The sequence below is a fragment of the Stigmatopora argus genome, chromosome 20, assembly GCF_051989625.1.
Source record: "Stigmatopora argus isolate UIUO_Sarg chromosome 20, RoL_Sarg_1.0, whole genome shotgun sequence".
Taxonomy (NCBI): domain Eukaryota; kingdom Metazoa; phylum Chordata; class Actinopteri; order Syngnathiformes; family Syngnathidae; genus Stigmatopora; species Stigmatopora argus.
In genome coordinates, this window is record NC_135406.1 from 3,557,996 (window position 1) to 3,577,855 (window position 19,860).

General features: G+C 42.3%; 1 protein-coding gene across 2 annotated transcripts in view; it reads right to left on the minus strand.

Moving 5' to 3' along the window:
* Positions 1-19,631, minus strand: part of LOC144065827 (ephrin-B3-like) — a 55,413-nt gene extending 35,782 nt beyond the window's left edge. For both annotated transcript variants that reach the window (XM_077588970.1, XM_077588969.1), the window contains exon 1: positions 18,945-19,631. In XM_077588970.1, the coding sequence (XP_077445096.1) occupies positions 18,945-19,060 (116 nt within the window). In that variant the 5' untranslated portion in view covers positions 19,061-19,631. The remainder of the gene's footprint in view (positions 1-18,944) is intronic.
* Between the last annotated feature and the right edge of the window lie 229 nt (positions 19,632-19,860).

Genomic DNA, 19,860 nt, shown 5'->3' on the forward strand with positions numbered 1-19,860 from the left:
ACCTCAAATGTAAACGCATTCTTTGATGTGAACCGAAGCGGCAAGTTGACTTGCAGTTCACATTTTTTCGTCATTTAAAACAAGCTGTTAAAACATGCAAAATTCTTCCCCAATAAAGTTTAAAAAACGCCATTTATTCCTTAAAATGCGCAAAATACCAAACTCCATCCAATTCCACACCATGTCGTGACCTTTATTGTCATGAAGTCCTTGAAGGCATCTCAGAAAGGCTTCTATTAGGGGAACAATAAATGACCGCGCCACTCTTTTATTCTGGCGGGTTAGATTTATAGCGTCCCATCCATGTAAAGATGTCCACTCTAATCTCATGGTGTAATGTCACACACGCCCACAAATGTACACACAATGTCAAATGCACAGCAGGGGAGCGGTGGGCTTCAGGAGAAATAAAATATGAAAGAAAAACAGATTTTTCGAGGAGGGGGATCGGTGTTAAATTACAAGGCCAATCACAAAATGACTGTTATTTTTATGTTTTCCGTGGGTGTATCCGTGGGGCTCATTTGCAGGAGCTTCCCGGTCATTTTTCCACAGCATTAGAAATTGTATGACACAATCCACTACTACTACTACTACTACTACTGCAGCTATGACTACAACTGCAGCTACTACTACTACTACTACTGCTGCTGCTATTGCTCCCACTGTTGCTACTACTGCTCCAACTGCTAATACTACTGCAGCTACTACCATGACTACTGCAGCTACTACCATGACTACTGCAGCTACTACCACTACTACTGCAGCTGTTACTACTGCTACAGCTACTACTACTGCTACTACTACTACTGCTGCTACTACTGCTCCTACTGCAGCTACTATACTACTACTACTACTGCTCCTACTGCAGCTAATATACTACTACTACTACTGCAGCTGCTACTACTGCAGCTACTATACTACTACTACTGCAGCTGCTCCTACTGCAGCTACTATACTAATACTACTACTACTGCTCCTACTGCAGCTAATATACTACTACAGCTATTATACTACTACTGCAGCTACTACTACTGCAGCTACTACTACTGCAGCTACTGCTACTGCAGCTACTGCTACTGCAGCTACTACTACTACAGCTATTATACTACTACTGCAGCTACTACTACTACAGCTATTATACTACTACTGCAGCTACTACTACTACAGCTATTATACTACTACTGCAGCTACTACTACTACAGCTATTATACTACTACTGCAGCTACTACTACTACAGCTATTATACTACTACTGCAGCTACTACTACTACTACAGCTACTGCAGCTATTATACTACTACTGCAGCTATGATACTACTACTACTAAAGCTACTACTACTACTACTAAAGCTACTACTACAACTAAAGCTACTACTACTACTACAACTAAAGCTACTACTACTACTACTACTACTGCAGCTACTATACTACTATTATACTATGACTACCACTACTACTCTTACAACTACTGCAGCTTGTACTACTAGTACAGCTCCAACCAACTCATGCAAATCCCCAAATGACTGTTATTTTTTTGTTTTGCGTGGGTGTATCCGCGGGGCTCATTTGCGGGAGCTCCCGTGTCATTTCTCCCCGCCGACACAAGCAAACATCCTAAAATGACTTTTTGACACATTTCCCCATCTCCCGGAATAAGAATAATAATAATAAAATGTCTGCCTCAAGGATGAAGAGGGGGGAAATGTAGCAGGAAAATGGCGACCCAGGAAAAATATTATTCAAGGTTGGAACGCTGGCATAAATCAGCGGTGGCGAAACGCGGGAAAAGACAGCGAGCAAGAAGCAGCTGTTAGCATTTTCCAATGTTTTGCTGCTGCAATCACAAGTGTAATTGGGAACAGATGTTCGGGAATATGGAATCCATAGGAACGGAGATTCCATTCATGGGTTTTTTTAATTTTTTAACCCGAATGCAACGTGTGGAGCGGGTAATATCTTATTGGACTTTTTGGGGGAGGAAAAGAGCGAGTATTAAAGGAGAAGGAGCAGCGCATCGTATTGAATGGTAGCATTTAGTTGTTCCGTTTTTGTTCCGTATTCATGGCATTATCTCAAATAAGTTTATTTGCGGATGTCAAAATAAAAACAAAATCATTTAAAATAGGGAAAACTAATTCAGGTATTTTGCCACGGGCAACAAAAATGATTAAAACCGTGATTACAATAGTGTTATGTTTCATAAAAAATGAAAAACAGGCTTTTTTAGTTTTGTCCTTTTATAAACTACCGTATTTTCCGGACTATAAGTGGGACTTATTTTCATAATTTGGTTCAAGTGTGACTATATTTTTTTATCATTTATGTTATTTCATTTTTACATTTGATAAAAACTGATTTTTAAGACAAGCCACTTCTCCATTTAAATAATCCGCTCTTATTTTCATTTTGTTCTTCATTTATTGTTAATTGTTATTCCTTACGGCAAAATACGGCACCCCCAGACTATTGTGTACCTCACGCCCTTCACCTCCCGTGTCGCGGCGCCCCCGGCGAGCGTCGGCGACGCGTGGAGGCGGGGCTTCTTCTTCTTCTTTTTGAGCCCAGCCGCCATATTCAGGTCAGGAGGAACTTTTTCTGTCTCCGTCATACTTATTTGCATTCTTCCCGTTCCACGTTTCGTTGTTTTTGACGTTGCGGGGGAACTTTTGTTCACAGCTTCTTTGTGACAGGCGGCGGTGGCGGTGGCGGCGGCGCAGGGCGTACGTGCTCGGCAGGCGTATCGTCGCCATGCCCTTACTTCATTTCTTTGATTGGAGTTCTTGGCAGGGGTTGCTTTATAGCTATTATTGAGCCTGATGGACTATTGGACGAAAACGCGGGTGTCACTCTTCAACATACGTATACGTATACACATAACGACACATTAACTACATAAATAAAACAAACGGCTTGACTTGTAAGATTGGAAGAGGGAAAACAACACGCTTTGAAGAGATTTTTTGATTAAAAAATTGGGATAAACATACATTAGTTCTCACCAACTCACCTCCTACTACTACTACTACAACTACTACGACTTCTACTACTGCAACTACTACTTCTACTACTACTACTACTACTTCTACTACTGCAGCTACTACTACTACTACTACTACTACTACTGCAGCTACTACTCCTACTTCTACTACTGCAGCTACTACTACTGCAGATACTACTCCTACTTCTACTACTGCAGCTACTACTCCTACTTCTACTACTGCAGCTACTACTCCTACTTCTACTACTGCAGCTACTACTCCTACTTCTACTACTGCAGCTACTACTCCTACTTCTACTACTGCAGCTACTACTCCTACTTCTACTACTCCAGCTACTACTCCTACTTCTACTACTGCAGCTACTACTCCAACTTCTACTACTGCAGCTACTACTCCTACTTCTACTACTGCAGCTACTACTCCTACTTCTACTACTGCAGCTACTACTCCTACTTCTACTACTGCAGCTACTACTCCTACTTCTACTACTGCAGCTACTACTCCTACTTCTACTACTGCAGCTACTACTCCTACTTCTACTACTGCAGCTACTACTCCTACTACTGCAGCTACTACTCCTACTTCTACTACTGCAGCTACTACTCCTACTTCTACTACTGCAGCTACTACTCCTACTACTGCAGCTACTACTCCTACTTCTACTACTGCAGCTACTACTACTACAGCTACTACTTCTACTACTGCAGCTACTACTACTACAGCTACTACTTCTACTACTGCAGCTACTACTACTACTACTGCAGCTACAACTACTACTTCTACTACTGCAGCTACAACTACTACTACTACTGCAGCTACAACAACAACTACTACTACTACTACTGCAGCTACTACTCCTACTTCTACTACTGCAGCTACTACTCCTACTTCTACTACTGCAGCACTTCTACTACTGCAGCTACTACTACTACTACTGCTACTTCTACTACTGCAGCTACTACTACTGCTACTTCTACTACTGCTACTTCTACTACTGCTACTTCTACTACTGCTACTTCTACTACTGCAGCTGCTACTACTACTACTACTACAACTTCTACTACTACTACTGCAGCAACTACTAACTACTACTACTACAACAAAAACAACAGTGATTTATCTGCCCTTGTTCACAACCCACATATCCCGTGTGGGTGACACCCAGAAAAAACCTGCCATTTCTATTCATATCCAAAAAGCGCTGCTTGGGAATACCACTTGAACATAAGACAACGTGACGTAACGCCATTTAGAAGTAAAACAACGTCCAACTAAATCAAAAGTGAGGCCTCACCCTCAGAACAACCCGACATTTTCCATTTTTTCCTGCGGGTGATTTATACAACGGTGTATTTCTTGCATTAAGGCACACCAGTGGAGGTGTGTGTTGATGGAGCACGGCAGGTCCTGACATGTGTGTTCCTGAGTGGACTCACACACATTTTAAAAGCCCCACTGAGGTTTCCCCATTTGAAGTGTGGCGCTAAGGACACACACACACACAAGCACACACTTAAATGGATGGCGGCAGCTGGCGTGTGAAGAGTCTTTGAGCTCCGGCTCGTTGGGGCCGACCACCTCGCTAATTTAATTAGGTCGCCCATATGTGGACGGGCGCAGCAAAGCGACCGGTCGCCTCGGACGGACGGGGTGAGGCGAGATGTTGATCCTGGCCCTCTTAGGGCAACGGATCTGAAATTTTAGTTAAGGACTCCAGAGTGTCGGGGGAGCCCCGTAATCCATCGGAGGGCCCACGGGACCGCCAAATATGCGCCGGGAGACCCGTGGGTGGGACGTTGGCTTGAAACTGAGAGGAAGGTAAACTCGCAAGAGAGAACTTTGGACTCCAAAGGTCGAAGAAATCCCAGAGGCTCCAAAACCCAATCGCGTGGCGGTATGTTCGCATACGCTGTCACTTTAAGGCCACTGCATCCAGCGAGAAGCCATATGAGGGCAGTTTGGTGTTTTTTTGGTTAACAGGCAAGACACATCCGATGATTGACTAAATCCAACATCGCACTTTCCCTTTTTCCCAAGCTCGTCGGAGTCCGGCATCTTGAAGCTATTTGGCCTCAAAGCCTTAACGTTTTTTTTTTGAACGCACCCCAACCCCCAAAACTCCAAACGCCGCCTCTGGCTGTGGGCTGAAGGAAGTTTTAAACACTTAGCATGACAGCGGTGGAGGGCCAATACCTGTTGGACACTTGACGGACACGTGTACGCAAAAATGGCATACCTGGTTGCATAAAAACAGACCAATCGGAGGCTGGTAGAATTGGAAGTAGAGCAAATATAAAAATCTAAATATCAACTCTAGAGTGGCCTCATTTAGATCAAAAAACAGTCACTTGCCCTTAAAAACGGAGCAGTTATAGTCCCGCATCATCTGCACTATAAGGCATACCTTCAATACATGGGCTATTTACCTATTTATGTGTAAAATGTCTTTTCCTGTGTCTGTATTCCAGTGGCGGGCCGTCAGGGCCTTCAAGGCCTTCTCTGCTGGCCTAAGAAATATCTGAATCATGTATTATATTTTGTCCATCAATACTTATTAAATAATTCCAAATTGTCTGTTAGCTTCCTTGCATTGCTTTCCCCCTTGGTTGCACTGCTTCCAGATGTGCGTTTTCATATTGAAGCATTTAACCAATCAAATTTCAGACATTATTTGTTGCCAGGGTCAGAAATCGGCCTCAAGGCCTTCACAATCAGTTCTGCAGGCTCTGCCGCTTTAAACAAGCGTCGATAAGACTGTTGCTTTAACCAATCAGATTTCGAGTTGGCAACACCACAATGTATTGTCGTGGGCGGAGGGATACGTCATCGCTTTCACCAACTATGAGGCTAGTCATTAGCCAGAGCTACCAAACTGTATCTGGAGTTAGCTGCACAAGCAAATATATTGTTGTGTTGATTTAAAGCCATTTTCAAGACGGACTATGCCAGAAATACGACAGGACAGGCTCGACTTTCAGCACAGGAGGATGGATATTGTGTACAGTTAAAAAGGATTTTTGGTGAGCAAAATATGGCTATTTTCCTAAAGAATATTTCAATTGTGGGCCAGGTTCTGATATCTGAAAAGCTCCAGTGTTTGTATTTAATCACTAAATGCTGCCAGGAAGTGGATTTTACCCCATTTTAGTGCAATTTTTGCCGTTTCGCGTATCATCGCTGTCTTTTTCCCAGGGAAATGATAGTCCGGGCCCGGTTGTAATGTCTGAAAAGCTCCAGTATTTATATTTAATCATTAAATGCTGCTAGGAAGTGGATTTTACCCAATTCTTGTGCATTGATTTATCGATTATTTTTATGTGTCGCAGCTGTAGCTGCAGTCAAGGTTTTATAGCCATAAAATAGTTTTTGAGGGTTGGATTGATTCGTTGAAGGCGCTACAAGAAAATGCATGGACCGCCACTGCTGTATTCTCACCCTCTTAGTACTGTGACAATGAAATGTAGGGATGAATAAAGTTATCTATTCTAATCTAATTTGAAAACTGTTTTTATATACAAGACGCAAGTAGTGGTTGGGTGGGGGGTTATGTTATGCAAAGTCAGTTTTACTCTCGTGTGTGTGTGCAAGGTTAAGTTTTTTGGAATGGAAGGTTTTTTTTTTTCAAGTGCAGCCCTCCTTTCTCTCACAATAGACTATTCCGTTTTTTTGGAGTGCTACTACCGGTGTGGGAATGCTACGCGTGGGGGGGCTTCTGCGTGGGAGTGCGCTTCAAACACTTCTAACCCACTTTAACTCCTGAGGAGCGGTGTGAAAAAGTCAGCCGCACTGGGGAGTGGTGATGAGGGTGGTAAGGGGGGTCTGTCTAATTCCTGGAGCGCGCCGCCACAGGTCCATCAGGCGTCTTTTGGCCGTCCTCAAAGTCCCAGACTCCCCTTTTTCATTGGCACCTCCCTTCATCTCCTCATCCCCGCCGCCTTACCCACAAACCTCTCTGCCTGCGTTTGAAGCCGACGGTTTGTCTCCCGGGTTGCGTGATTGACAGCCGAGGGAGGCTCTCCGGCGACAGATAAGGCTCGATTACTCGTCGGTTCGCGCCAGGGTCCCGCGTCGCGGCCCACTTCGGCAAGATGCATATTTGCATTGGGGAGGGGCGTGTAAAATAAATAAAGAATCGGCTAAATCGAGGAATCAATCGGCTGGGGAGGCGGAGTTCGTTTTGAACCTCCCGTGCGGGACAAAGAAAGCCTCAAACAAACATGGTTCCAGACCGAATCTTTATGGAGATGAACTCTATAAAAGGGATGTTGAAATACGGGTTTTGCTTCGTTTACGGCTCTGGGGATGTTGGGATGTTTTTGCGAGAACTTCGCGCCGAATGATCAGCTGTTCCCCCGGGGGCCAACGGGAGGCCGAGGCCCCGATCGTCGGGGACGTCGCGGCCAGGTTAGTACGTATTCATAGCCCGCTAATTGCGGGTTAAGCCTAGGGCGCATTCCTGCGACTTTTCATTTATTTTTTTTACTTGACGCGTCGGTCCTCCCGTCGAGTTCAAAGTTCTCCGCCTGTTGGGGTTATTATGGGATATTATTATATATGTGCATATTGGGGCACATATGTAATATGTGCATATTATTAAATCATTCTTACAAAGCAGATGAAAGCTCGATATAACAAGGACACTTCCCCCCCACAGCTGGCTTCGAGGACATTTACCGTATTTTCACGACTATAAGACGCACCGCATTATAAGGCGCACCCTCAATGAATGACACATTTTATTTTTTTTCCATATATAAAGCATATTGGGGCACATTTGGAATATGTGCATATTATTAAATCATTCTTACGAAGCAGACGAAAGCTCGATATAACAAGGACACTCCCCCCCCCCCCCACAGCTGGCTTCGAGGACATTTACCATATTTTCACGACTATAAGGCGCACCGCATTATAAGGCGCACCCTCAATGAATGACACATTTTATTTTTTTTCCATATATAAAGCATATTGGGGCACATTTGGAATATGTGCATATTATTAAATCATTCTTACAAAGCAGATGAAAGCTCGATATAACAAGGACACTTCCCCCCCACAGCTGGCTCCGAGGACATTTACCGTATTTTCACGACTATAAGGCGCACCGCATTATAAGGCGCACCCTCAATGAATGACACTTTTTTTTTTCCATATATAAAGCAGACTGGATTATAAGGCACCCTGTCTATTTTGGAGAAAATTTAAGACTTTTAAGTGCGCCTTATAGTCGTGAAAATACGGTAATTGTTTTGAGGACTATTGACCTGACAGGTCACCAAGTTCCGGGCCGAGGACTGCTGATCTGAGTTCGCAATGAAGATCTACAAGGGAGTCTTAAATTGCTTTGACTTGGATTCCGGCAGATGGCGATCATCGAATCAACTTCCAAAAATACTCGCATAATGTTTCAAAATACTGTCGCTCGGTTCACCTTGAATGAAAATTATTATGCTTCTACGTACAAAGTTTTCAGGTTATGAAACTTGGATATGCAAATGAGATGGGCGTTTAAGTGCATGTGTTTGTGTACTAACGTTATATTCCTCCTTATACTTAAGCACCTGCACGAATAGAAATAAATCTTATCTATAATAAATTATTTGTGGATCATTCTCTCTTATTTTTGGAGTTTTTGTATCCTATTTAAAAGGTTTAGTTAGTGTTTGTTACATGTGAAATACAACCCTACTTACAAAAAAAACTGGAATTTTGTAAGTAGAGGTACTACTGTAAATTGTTTTTAAAGAGTTCATTATTTTTAATTAATTATTATTTTTTTAAATGTTAAAATAGGTCATAATTGGGACACTATGCTGCTTTTCATAAGAACCTATTTACATTGAACTGGGATGGCCAATAAGCTAAAAGTATGCTTTTGAGACTTATTTTTACAAGAATAATAAATAAATCTTATCTATTAACCATCATTTTAATAATAATCATCATTTCAACCCATAGTAGAAGATTTCAGGTGGCGCCAGACACTCGTAATACTTGAAATAAAAAGCTCCTCAATGGCATTTGGCACTTTTAATCTCCCATGAGGCCTTGGGGCGGAGTGAAAAATGGGCCTGAGGGCAAATGGGAGACTCATTCATACTCAACATGGAATTATAGCGTTTCCATGCATGAAGCCGTTTGAATAATTTACGGCACTCAATGGCTGGACGTTATTCATTCCGTGCGCGTGCGTGCGTGCGTGACCAAAAGCACTGCACTACCTTGATTTAGGAGTTGAATTTGTTTGCAGACAAATTGCCCTTAGCCCGTATGTCAAATCAAAATGATGCATTGAAATATTATTTCAAGCAGGGAGTTTGAAACTCAATTTAACCGAGACATGGTCCGGCTTGCATCAGAAAAAAAGGGGGGTTGTTGCTAAAATGCACCGATTATATTCACAAAAAACTAAATACTTATTTATGTCATGTCAAAATAACCTGAATGCAAGATTTTTAAGGGTTCTGGGAGAACTATAGCCTGCAAAAAAAACAGCTAATCGCAAAGTATTAAAAAAGGTGCGTCTTATAGTCCGGAAATACGGTAGGTTTTTTTTGCTACTAAAGACGTTTCGCCGACGGACGTTTGACAGACGGACAGGTCGCCGAATGAACGTTCGTTCAAACTGCGTTTAATGATTAAATACAAATACTAGTATTTGTTAGTTTAATGATTAAATACAAATACTAGTATTTGTATTTAATCATTAAACGCTGTTTTCAGCTGGATTTGACCGAATTTGAGAGAATTTTGAGCCGTTTGGCGAATGGACGTATATAGACGTTTTTTTGCCTCCATCGCGACATTTTACCGAGGAATTCACTTCCCTGGGCTCGGTTCTAATGTCCAAAGAGCTCCAGTATTTGTATTTAATCATTAAACGCTGTTTTCGGCTGGATTTGACCGAATTTGAGAGCATTTTGAGCCGTTTGGCGAATGGACATATATAGACGTTTTTTTTGCCTCCATCGCGACATCATCGCGACATTTTACCGAGGAATTCACTTCCCTGGGCTCGGTTCTAATGTTTAAAGAGCTCCAGTATTTTTATTTAATCATTAAACGCTGTTTTCAGATGGATTTGACCGAATTTGAGAGCATTTTGAGCCGTTTGGCGAATGGACGTATATGGACGTTTTTTTTGCCTCCATCGCGACATCATCGCAACATTTTACCGAGGAATTCACTTCCCTGGGCTCGGTTCTAATGTCCAAAGAGCTCCAGTATTTTTATTTAATCATTTTAACACTGTTTTCGGCTGGATTTGACCGAATTTGAGAGCATTTTGAGCCGTTTGGCGAATTGACGTATTTAGACGTTTTTTTGCCTCCATCGCGACATCATCGCAACATTTTACCGAGGAATTCACTTCCCTGGGCTCGGTTCTAATGTCCAAAGAGCTCCAGTATTTGTATTTAATCATTAAACGTTGTTTTCAGCTGGATTTGACCGAATTTGAGAGCATTTTGAGCCGTTTGGCGAACGGACGTATATAGACGTTTTTCTTGCCTCCATCGCGACATCATCGCGACATTTTACCGAGGAATTCACTTCCCTGGGCTCGGTTCTAATGTCCAAAGAGCTCCAGTATTTGTGTTTAATCATTAAATGCTGTTTTTAGGATGGATTTGACCCGATTGCTGTCATTTTACGGCTCGGTTCTGCTACATCTGCCCGCCCAAGAGTGCTTATTCCCGGGCTGCCATTGATGGTAGACTAACATTGATTTTTACTATAATTTGGACAACGCCAGCGGCGGGCCGGATTAAAAATCCTAACGAGCCGTATATGGCCCGCGGGCCGAGGTTGATGATGATGTCACTCACACTGGTACTCAGTGCGCTCAGGGAGGTTGTCTTTCTGCCCAGACCAACGAAAAATTAGAGGGAACATTGATCACGGTCCTTAACCGTCCCCCTGGCCCAGTGTTTAAACACCCCCTGTTTTTCACCCCCGCCTTTTCAAAAGCGCCACATTTTCGCCTGGTCACGAAACATTTGTTCTCATTTTCTCAAATGTGAGAGAAGAGGAGGAGAAATAGGCGCGGTGACATTAACAAGATTGCTTGTTAAGGGAAGCGAGAGGGAGAGGAGAAAGACGAATGCTGTAATTGGCTGTAGAAGCCCCCCCACTCCCCCTTTTCCCCCCCTTGAAAAGCTGGGAAAAGAAAAGACAGAATTGGGTTTCCATGCCCGCCCGGTGTGTCAAAGTGTGTGCATGTGCAGACCGAATACTACATGAGAGACTCAAGGCCAGGCGCACCTTTTCAATGGGCTGGCTACAATGGGTAGTACCCCCCGCCCACCCTGTCCAGCCCCCAGGACAAAGACACAGTGTGCAACACCCGGCTTGTGCAGTGTCAGCGCGGCGGCGACCCAAAGCAATTTCACACGACCGCCGCACACCTGACCAGGCTCGGGTTTGGGATTGGGCGAAAATAATTTGCAGTAAATTAGCCCGTTGTAGAACATGCGGCGTCAATAAAAACAAGCGTAATGAAGCAATTAGTCGTCTTGGCGCCCATCAGAGCCTGATAGGACAAACAGACAGCTGTTTGAGAGTGTTTGGAATTATAATGGGATTAAAATAGTGTTTCTGCCCACTTTGCAATTTGTTTGCTAAAAAACAAACTGCATTTTCTGGACTATAAGGCGCACTTTTTCATTGTACTCAAGCGCGATTTGTTTGTTTTTTCCCATGACCGCTAACATCTTATGTTTTTTTTTGTCTGAAAAATATTGTGATATACTTTCTGATAAAAATATATATATATATTTTAAATCACTGCAAAAATGCAACATGTTTTTTTGTCTGGCGCGACTTAGACTCGCTTGGATTTCACTTCCGCGGCAATGAAGGAGTTAAATCCCCGGGACCCCCCTCTCCCCTGAGACCCCACCCCCCCAAAGTCAGATCATCTCCCGCGCCGTCCAATACGCCGCCACTGCCAGGAGCGAAAAAGCGCTTTGCATTTCTTTGAGACGCGCCAACAAGACGGGCACGTGTACGGATGTCTATGACCGAGTTGGTGTGTGCGGGTGTAAATCAGCGTAATCCCACACCGCGGGACGCCCTCATTCTTCCCTTGCCAAATCCGAGGGGGAGGGGGGGGGGTTTACGTGCCCAACTTTCACTGCCAAGCGCAAACACTGCGTCATCAGCTAGCATTTGATGTGACGCCCGTGGGACGAATTGCGATTGTCTACGATCATCTGGAATTTTGTTGAGACCAAATCTCAAATTTGGAGAATCCTAATCCGATATTTTGGGGAATGGATGGAAGGAGAATCTTATAACAAGTGTCTTTTTCCCCCTGAATTTGATCCAATGTATAAAACCACACACTTTCTGTGTGTAGCTCCAGTTTTTTTAGCTAGGTCTACAATGTCTTGTGTGTCTTACTACTGCAAACAAGAAATTTCCCGGGTACTCGGACTTTAAACACAAGGATAAAATAAAAAATATAAAAAATTGGCAGCACATTGTAGTGTAGTACGTACTTGTATTTAGAAATATGTCCAGCGGGGGCAGTACATGCCATTGTTATTCCTAAATCTGTAACAGGCCGTATAAGGCCCGCGGGCCGAGGTTGAAAAACATGTACACACACGATCCAGGGGCGGGGTGAGCGCGCGAATCCTGTTTCGGCGAAACGTCCGTTCGGCGAACTGTCCGTAAGCCAAACGTCCGTCGGCGAAACGTCTTTTGGCGAATCGTCCGGTCACGAATAAATCCTAATCCGATATTTTGGGACTGGATGGAAGGAGGATCTTATAGCAAGTGTTTTTTTTCCCCTGAATTTGATCCAATGTATCAAACCACACACTTTCTGTGTGTGGCTCCAGTTTTTTTAGCTAGCTCTACAATGTCTTGTGTGTCTTACTACTGCAACCAAGACATTTCCCGAATACGGGATGAACTAAAAGTGTTAAAAAAAAAGAGTTATGATCATGTGATTGGGTTGCAATTTGGTGTCAAGTCAGATTTTTAACATGTATTTACTTCTTTATAAGTATCAACTCATTAGCCGCCATTGACGGCGATAGACGCTCAATCCGGCGATCCTTCTATGGAAGAAATTCCCCACTAAATTAATCATAGCGAGTCTGCGGCTTGCTTTATCCTTTTTATTCCCCCACTTTGACGCTTTATCTCAGTATTCCCGGTTTCTATTATTCCCGGCGCTATACGGCGGCGTGATAGTCGGATGTCTCCCTGCTTGCGTGCATTCAAAGAAAGCGCCACTGCCTTTGAAAGGGAGGAAGGGCAGGAAAGACGTGGGATGGACGTCAGAATGACAAAAGACACTGTCAGGATTTTATTTCATATTATTATACACTTGCTTGCAATGAAGAATAGCTTTAAAATTGCTTTGCTCGTCATTATTAGGATCATACTTGCTTGTGACAAAGTAGAAAAGCTTTGTTGTCATTTTGGGGGATATTTTACAGACACAAACTGGAGCCACGCCCCCCAAAAAATGGATCTTAATGACGTGGCTCTGGTTTATCGTTAGTGGAAGTCCATTAAATTTTATCGTTTGGTCATTTAGCGCTCAAATTCTTGCAATGGAAATCCTGTTTGGCCAAATTTAACGTCATGGACGTTTTTATGTGCAATCGCCAAAGGAGAAAATCATTTTTAAACAGAAAAAAGGGGTTTTAAATCTATACAATATGTGGTAAATAATCGTGGCGGTTTTAAATGATTAAAAATTCCAATAAGTACACAAAAAAAGGTTTTTAAATCTATGCAATATGTGGTAAATAATCGTGGCGGTTTTAAATGAGTAAAAATTTCAATAAGTACACAAAAAAAGGTTTTTAAATCTATGCAATATGTGGTAAATAATCGTGGCGGTTTTAAATGATTAAAAATTTCAATAAGTACACAAAAAAGGTTTTTAAATCTATGCAGTACGTGGTAAATAATCATGGCGGTTTTAAATGATTAAAAATTTCAATAAGTACACAAAAAAGGTTTTTAAATCTATGCAATATGTGGTAAATAATCGTGGCGGTTTTAAATGATTAAACATTTCAATAAGTACGCAAAAAAATGCTTAAAGTCGTATTGGGGCTAAAAAAAATGTCGTCAAACCTCGATGACAATTGTGAACAGGGATTAAAAACTGCCCAGATTATTCGCAGGATTAGGGCAGATTAACCCTCGGGTGTCATCCGACTGGTCGAACTGGTCAGATTGAAACGAGCGATATGCAAAAAAAAAAAAAAAAAGTTTGCCTGCAGCTGGGAGAACTGGTTCGAGAACAAGCAAAGATGGCGAGATAATCGGGAAGGAAATAACAAGAGTTTCGGACCGTTATAGTTGCCATGACAACAAAAAAAGGGGGTAAAAAGGCAATAGTAGTCGTCGAGGGGGGCGTCCAATCGTTCCTAAGCCCCTTACGGTCAGCTTTGTTGAGTGATTGACAGCCTTACGCACTATGTTAGTGCACAGAACATGGCGGCGAGGGGGTTGGAAAGAATTGAGCTGACCATTACGAGGGGGATTATCTCTTCCGTGGCTTCAGGGAGCCCCCCATGGCCCCCCCTAGCCCCCCACTCCACATCACCGATTGATAGGGTCAAGTGGTCCTGGCCGCTTTCTGTGGTTTTCACGCCCAAAGCGGCCTTTGTCTGCCTTGTTTTGCAAATAATGGCGGAGGTAATCACGGTGGGGGGGACATGCGGGACGTGTTCGGGGGGTCCCAGTATACATGAGCGTCCCACGCACTCGCGTACGAGTCCTCACACCTACTCACGACATGGCTGACGGGCACTCGGGAAAGAGCGGCGTTGTTTTAGAACAAAAACAAGGGCAGGTGATTGACCTCGGTGCATGCAAACTGGTTGGAACGCGATTTGGAAAAAGCAATGGAAAATGCTATTTGCGGGGCTAACGGAAATTAGCGAGTGGTGTTTAATTGTCATCGCAAATATTTGCACAAAAACAGAATACAGGTTTTACGAGGACTTCTATTGTCAATGCTTCTCTATGAAAGATGGACATTTTATTTGCTTATATTTTTTAATCATGTACAAAAAAAACAACTTTTTTTACATTCTTTGCACTGTTTGAGTCCATTTAATCAAAAAGGAAACATGTATACTCATTTTATGATATTATTTACTTCACAAGTAAACAAATACTGTATTTTCACGACTATTTTTAGCCGCAGTGTCAATAACGAGTGCTATTTCTGTATTTTACACACACAAAGGACGCACCGTTTTTATAGACGCAGCCAGGCATGGCATATATATATATATATTATATATGGAACCGTAATAGCGCTGTCTGTGGAAGCAGCCCCAGATGCTATTTCCGGTGCGCAGTGACTGCTGGGATATATAGTCTTTTTGTCAATACACCTAGGTTGACAGCTGTGATAACTTTGCACTAATAGTATCAATATACTACAACGGCGAACACACTAATTTGGTGCTACATGCACCAAATGCACGCTAAAAACACGTTTTTAAAAAGGCAACGGAAGCAAGACTGAGTTGGGTTGTACTTTATTTAGCCATTTTACAACTTACTCACGTCATCATCACCCACAAAACCATCAAAGTCCTCATTTTCTGTGTCCCAATTGAACAATTATCCAAATTAGTCATCGAAAACGCTGAGTTTTATACATTCGTCCAGGCGGCCACAATCCATTCACGAATAGTAGCTAGCTGGTAGCTAGCGTAACTTTTACAACGGTGCTTTCCATGCTTCGTCATGCTGTATTGACGTCGATGTATGCAGGCCACAATCCATTGGGTGTATTGAAAAAAGAACTACTACATATCCCAGCAGTCACTGCGCAGTACTTTGTCTACGGGAAAATAGTAGAGTAGGTGTACCCTATCAATTGATTCATTTTATTTTATCGTGATAACAATTTTAGTATTGGTCCATATATAAAGCGCACTGGATTATAAGGCGCTCTGTCTATTTTGGAGAAAATTTAAGACTTTTATGTGCGCCTTATAGTCGTGAAAATACGGTAGGTAGTCGTTTTTTTGCTGTTTTAATCTTTAAAAACATTGCTATAAAGGGGAAGAAACTTACAACTTACTTCATAATTATCTCTATTTTTTAATTTATATATATATATATATATATATATATATATATATATATATATATATATATATATATGTAGAGTGTTGAAGTTGCTTGATCGTAGAAGTCATATAAACTATATTCGAGTAAGCCAAATAAGCCAGAAATCCATCCACTTCGCACCAAAGAAGGAGACCCCTGATAGCCCCGCCCACTTGGCCCCTTTGCATTCTTCAGTAGGGGGGGAAAAGAAAAGTGAGCAGAAAGGCCAACAAGTGGAAAAAGTAGTTCTGGTCCAAACGCCTTTTGCACAGAGATCAAGCCGTCATCCGCCGACGAGGTCAATTTCGACCCCTAAAGGTCAAGCCGCCTCCAAAATGGCATTTATGCCGTTTATGTGAGGAGATATTATTTATTTTTAGGAGGGGAAACGGAGCGTGAGTTTTCCGAGGTGGCGGTACGACAACGCCAAAGCCAGATGGGCTCTTTTAAGCGCTAATTACAAGCGTGCTCGCACACACGCAAACGAGATTTAGCGCGTGCGAGGCCTGCAAAAAATGGCGGATGTGTAGCAATATGTCATTTTGACATTGTTTTGAACTCAAAACATAAATAATCAATGCATTAAAATCATTTAAATGAAAGAATATCGGGTTGCGCCTTTTGTTTTGTTACTTTAAAATGTTTTTTTTAATGAAAAATGTGTTGTTTTCACTCCAAAAATTCATTTACTGCCATCCCTTCCAGTTCAGGTGGATTGGACGTGGACTAGACTTGTTAATAAAATGCAAAAAAAAAATGAAATGATGATATTTTAAAGTGAAAATTGACTTTAAAAAACCTCCATTCCAGGTTAGACAGGTTGGATTATGCGTCCCACCTCCGAAACAAACCAGATCGACCGTCTCAGGTGGTCCCCCACCTCCCCCCCCCAGCCCGAAACCCCTGGGCGCACACCTACTGCCGGCGTCGCCAGTTCTCCTGTGCCGCTTTAATTAGTCGCCGCATGCGACATGTGTTCCCAATTTGCCACGTCTGGTCACGGCGCGGGTCGGGCGAGGGTGTCGACGACGGAAAAGACGAAGTACGGACAAGATCAGATTGACAGCCGCAAAACTAGACGCATCAGAAGTGAAGGTGATCCCGATTTGGGGAGAACGGGGTTGCTCGTCACAAATCAAACAGGCAATATCAGAGCTAAAAATGGTTTTAGTAAAACTTTAAAATGTCCCAAAACTGGCCATTACTTTTATTAAAGTCCAATTTAAAAAAATAAAATAATTTTATGGGGGTTTTGAGAAGTAGATTTGAATGTTTTGCTTCATTTTCTATACCTAGCCAATTGTTAGTGTAACTTTTATGGCTAAATCTTACAATTTGGTCAAAAGTTTTAAAGGTACAAAGCATTTTTTTTTATTCATCACTGTACAAGCCACCAAAAGAAAAATAATAATAATTTCAATAAGTGATAATAAATTTCAGTTAAAAAACAAACTTCCCGAACAAACTCCCACCTTAGAAACTTTCACTCGAAAACGAACTGGACGTCTGTCGCCGTCCTCCTCCTCTCATTCCGAGACGTTTTCTTTTTTACACGCCACGGCGTGGAAAGGCAAACGTGGAAAATGTACGGGTAAAAAAAAAAAAAAAAAAAAAAAAATGAAGCCAAGGACGGACTAAGCTGATTAAGTATGAATGCCAAGCTTTGTGAAGGCACACAATGGCGTACAACGGCTTTGTACTTTGCATATACGGGCAAACCCCTTTGCGGAGAGCGCCGTCAAAGCTCCGGCACCCTCGCTAATTGCCACCGGGGCCAAATCGCGGCGCCTGGAACGGCCCCAAAAGCCGGCGAGACGCTTATCTTGACCCTGGTCCAACGCCGTGAGCCCAGTCCACCCACCATTGGACAACAAAAAAAGCCTCATTAGAAGCTTCATGCCTCCATTTTTTTTCATGGGGGGGGGGGCAGGGGTCCTCTATGTATACACTGTTGCATCCCCCCTGGCTTTTTTTCCGATATAGACTCCCACTCCCCCCCCAAAAATACCTTAAAATGGGATTTTTTGCATATGGGAATTATTCAAAATGCACCCAAGGAAATCCAGGTGAGAAATTGTGGGTGTTTGTAAAACAGGGAAATGATGAGAAGCACCTTAACAAAAGCTATTGTGATTTGTGCGGGTGTGGGCAGCAGCTGCCAGGCTTTAAAGGGGGGGCTTGGGGGGGTTGTCTATACTTAAAAACGCACCCGCATTCATTTTTTTTCCATTGTCGGGAAATATGATGAAAGTACTACAACAGCGTGAGGAATAATAATAATATTTTTTGGTAGTTTTTTACTGACTTGTTGCACTCAAGAGTTTTCAAAATAAGAGCCATCTGTCTTTTTTTTTTAGAATAAACCTGAATTTTGCCCCTTTTTTTAAAAATATAACCTGAATTTTCACCCCCGAAATAAAATCTCTTAACTTTTGGTATCCAATTCAATACTTAAAAACGCACCCGCATTCAACCATTCATTTTTTTCATTGTCAGGAGATATGACAGAAGTACTACAACAGCTCGAGGAATAATAATAATATTGTTTTTTGGTACTTTTTACTGATTTGTTGCACTCAAGACTTTTCAAAATAAGAGCCATCTGTCTTTTTTTTTTAGAATAAACCTGAATTTTGCCCTTTTTTTTTTAATATAACCTGAATTTTCACCCCGAAATTAAATCTTAAATCGGTATCCAATTCAAAACATGCAAAAACACTGTTAAAATGGCATTTGCAGATTAGGATTAGGGATGATATTGAGATTATTATCAGTGTTTTTTTAATTTTTTATCCATTCAATGAGGCATTTCATTGGTAATTAGAATAAGAACTAATCCTTACCTTTCATTGAGGGAATTCCAGTAGATGGGCTCCATACTGCTGGCTGTGGTTCCCAGTAAATCCAGTACAGAGAGCATCATGACCCACAATCCATTGGCACTCCATGGACGAGCCATCTCCAAGGTCCAAAAAAAAAAAAAAAATGTCCTCCAAAACAAACCGAGATGATCTCCAAACTCAAAACCACACCGGCATTCCGATTTCCAATATATTTTTTATGTAGTTTTTCTTTTTTAAAATATAAAAAAAAGTTTCAGCACTATTTCAGGCATCCCATAATTCCCCCACTAAGGTGTCATGAGTGCGCACACTTTTTTTATTTGGTTGCCGGCTGAATCCAATCAAGTATGAGGAGCGTTTCTCTTCTTGCGAATTAATTGTCCGGGTTTCGAACCACGTTCTCTTGTGCGTTCGGTCTTTCCCATTCCTTTTCCAGAAGCATCAAGTCCAGTTGTTGCACATCTCGCAAGATTTTTATATCCACAAATGCTCAATTTGGAATCAAATCAAGGGAAAAAAAATCCAAAATGTAGAAGATCAAGTCCTTTTTTTGGAGGAATCATCCACAAAATAAGGAGTCTGGGTCCAAAGTCTTGTGATCCGTCCCTAATCCGGACACCGGTCCGACCTGCACGGTGGCTCGCAGAGTACTGGAAGACCAGCCGGGACTCGGACTGGAACACCAGATCCCAGCAAGGACGGGGAGGGGGGGGGGGGGCGTTTCTGGGAGTGTTTATCCCCGATTTTGACTGTCAGGATTGCTATTCCAAACTGGACTGTCTGGAAGTGTAAGAGCGCCCCCTGGAGACAGACTATGAAAAACTCTCTGGTGCCCAAAAAAAATAAAATACCCGTCAAAAATATGCAGAAAAAAACTTGATGCGCAAAAGATATCATGTTTATTTGCAAGGTTGTC